Here is a 2,358-nt window from a genome sequence, read left to right on the forward strand (position 1 = left end):
TAGAAAGAGTTTAAATTGAAAGTCTCCCTTGCTTCAGAGATGGGGGAACCCTGAGAAGAGAGGAAAAGATTGTAGGAACCAAAGGGAGTGGAATATACTAGGAGAGCATGGCCCCACAGTACCGACTAAGCAATGGTTCACATGGTCTCCCAAAGTGTGAAAAGACAAGCATGAGTCCTGCCAGGATCTCTATCATGTCCTCTGCCTATGCAGTAGGGCTATTAGCTTGGTGATTTTGTGGGACTCCAAAGAGCGGGATCAGGTTTATCTCTGAATCTTTTGCCTGATCTTAAGAGCCTTTTTCTCTTATTGTGTTGTCTTGGCCATCTTTAATATGAGTGCTTTTACTTTTTCTTATTGTATCTTGTTTTTTTTTTCAGTGTTTAGTTGTTCTCTCTTGGAGGCCAGCTCTTTTCAGCAGAAGAAAAGGAGAGGGAATACTTTTGGTGGAGGAGCAAGAAAGTGTGGAGGGGAGGAAATTGTGGCAGGCATCAATTGTATGAAAGAAGAATCTATTTTTTATAATAATAAAAAGAATGAAAGGAATATAATCTGATAAAACATTAGCTTTTACTTAATGATTATCTAGAATCACACAATAAAGGCAGAGGAGGGCATCACTGAATCTCCAAGGTTCCCTTTCCCAATTTAACTACTTATAAAAACTCCCATTTGCAGATGGGAATATTATGTAGTATGTTCTTACATGTGGGTTCCCTTGTAGTATAAATTTTGTGATATTAATATCAATATATTCACTAGATAAATTTAAGTAAACCTCACAATGTTGCCATTATAAAGATATTTTCTTGATAAGAACCTTTATAATGGCCTCCTTTATATCTCTGTTCCTCAGGCTGTAGATGAAAGGGTTCAGCATGGGAGTCACCACTGTGTACATGAGAGAAATGGAAGCCTCATTCACTGTAAAGTTATTAGATGATGGACATAAGTAGAGACCAATTATTGTCCCATAGAACAGTGATACCACAGACAGATGGGAGCCACAGGTAGAAAAGACTTTGTGGATAACCCGAGTAGATGAAACCTTTAGAATGGAAAAGACAATTTGTACATAGGACACAACAATGATGAAGAATGGGATAACCATAAGGGGCCCGCCCAAGATAAATATCATAAGTTCATTTATATAAATATCAGAGCACGCCAACTTGAGTAGGGCAGACATGTCACAGAAAAAGTGAGGGATCACGTTGTCCTTACAGAATGACAACCTAGCCACGAGTAGGGTGTGCAACATGGAATACAACACATTAAATATCCAGGACATAAGCACCAGACACACACAGAGCTTGGGACTCATGATCCTGGTGTAGTAAAGGGGAAGGCAGATGGCCACATAGCGGTCATAGGCCATGACCACAAGGAGGAAGATCTCCAGACCTCCAAAAAGATTGAAGAAGTACATTTGTATCAGGCAACCTGCATAGGTGATGGATGTGTGCTGGCTTTGCATGTTCTGGAGAAACTTTGGCATTGTGACAGAGGAAAAGCAGAGATCAGAGAAGGACAAATTGCTAAGAAAAAAGTACATGGGTGTGTGGAGATGGGAATCCAGGTGAATGAGGATGATGATGATGAGGTTCCCCAGGACTGTGGTGAGGTACATGGCCAGGAACAGGGCATAGAACAGGTGCTGGTGCTCTGAGGGGATGGGCAGGCCCAGGAGGAAAAACAGGGAGATAACAGTTTGGTTGTTCATTACCATTCTTCGTCTCCAGTATCCTAATGAGAAAATATCAGATCCTTCAAAATAAAAAATAAATCAACATATATCTAGGGTATATATCCTCCAAAAATGTATCTGACCATTTTCTTAGAAATTATAATTTCAAACTCCAAATGCCAAATTATTGGTTTTTAAACTTTTCTTTAAAACATTTGTATCTCAAATTCTTTTCTAAATAGTTCTATGTACTTGTACTGAGATGAAAAATGGACCAATATTTCCCCTCTATTGCTTCCTGCTCAATTGCTTGTAATTTGCTCTATGCAATTTTATACTTTGATATTCTTAATGAATTTGGATAAACTTTGTCAACACAATTTAGAATAAATTTCAAGAAAACCTCATATACTCCAATGTGTTATATTACAATTTCAAAAACAGACCTCTATGTCCCTCTAACATACAGACTTCTGCTTCACTGTTGACTAATCATCCTCCTTCCATTGAATGTATGACAGACATTAAGTGCAAAAGCCCTAAGAGAAATTCATGTTGTCACTTTATTATTTCCCAAAGTGTTTATTGTTTTCCTACCATTCCAGTCTCCCATAATAAAGCCAATAAGATTTCCATCAGAAATCTGTGATTTTAGATCCATTCATTTTTTC

General features: G+C 38.1%; 1 protein-coding gene across 1 annotated transcript; it reads right to left on the reverse strand.

The window, feature by feature from the left end:
* Positions 1-793: 793 nt before the first annotated feature.
* Positions 794-1,729, reverse strand: Or1e21b (olfactory receptor family 1 subfamily E member 21B). The gene is given in 1 exon segment (NM_001000721.1): positions 794-1,729. A coding segment is annotated over 1 exon segment (936 nt).
* Positions 1,730-2,358: the final 629 nt, after the last annotated feature.

The sequence above is a fragment of the Rattus norvegicus genome, chromosome 10 (assembly GCF_021556685.1).
Source record: "Rattus norvegicus strain SHRSP/BbbUtx chromosome 10, alternate assembly SHRSP_T2T, whole genome shotgun sequence".
Lineage (NCBI taxonomy): Eukaryota > Metazoa > Chordata > Mammalia > Rodentia > Muridae > Rattus > Rattus norvegicus.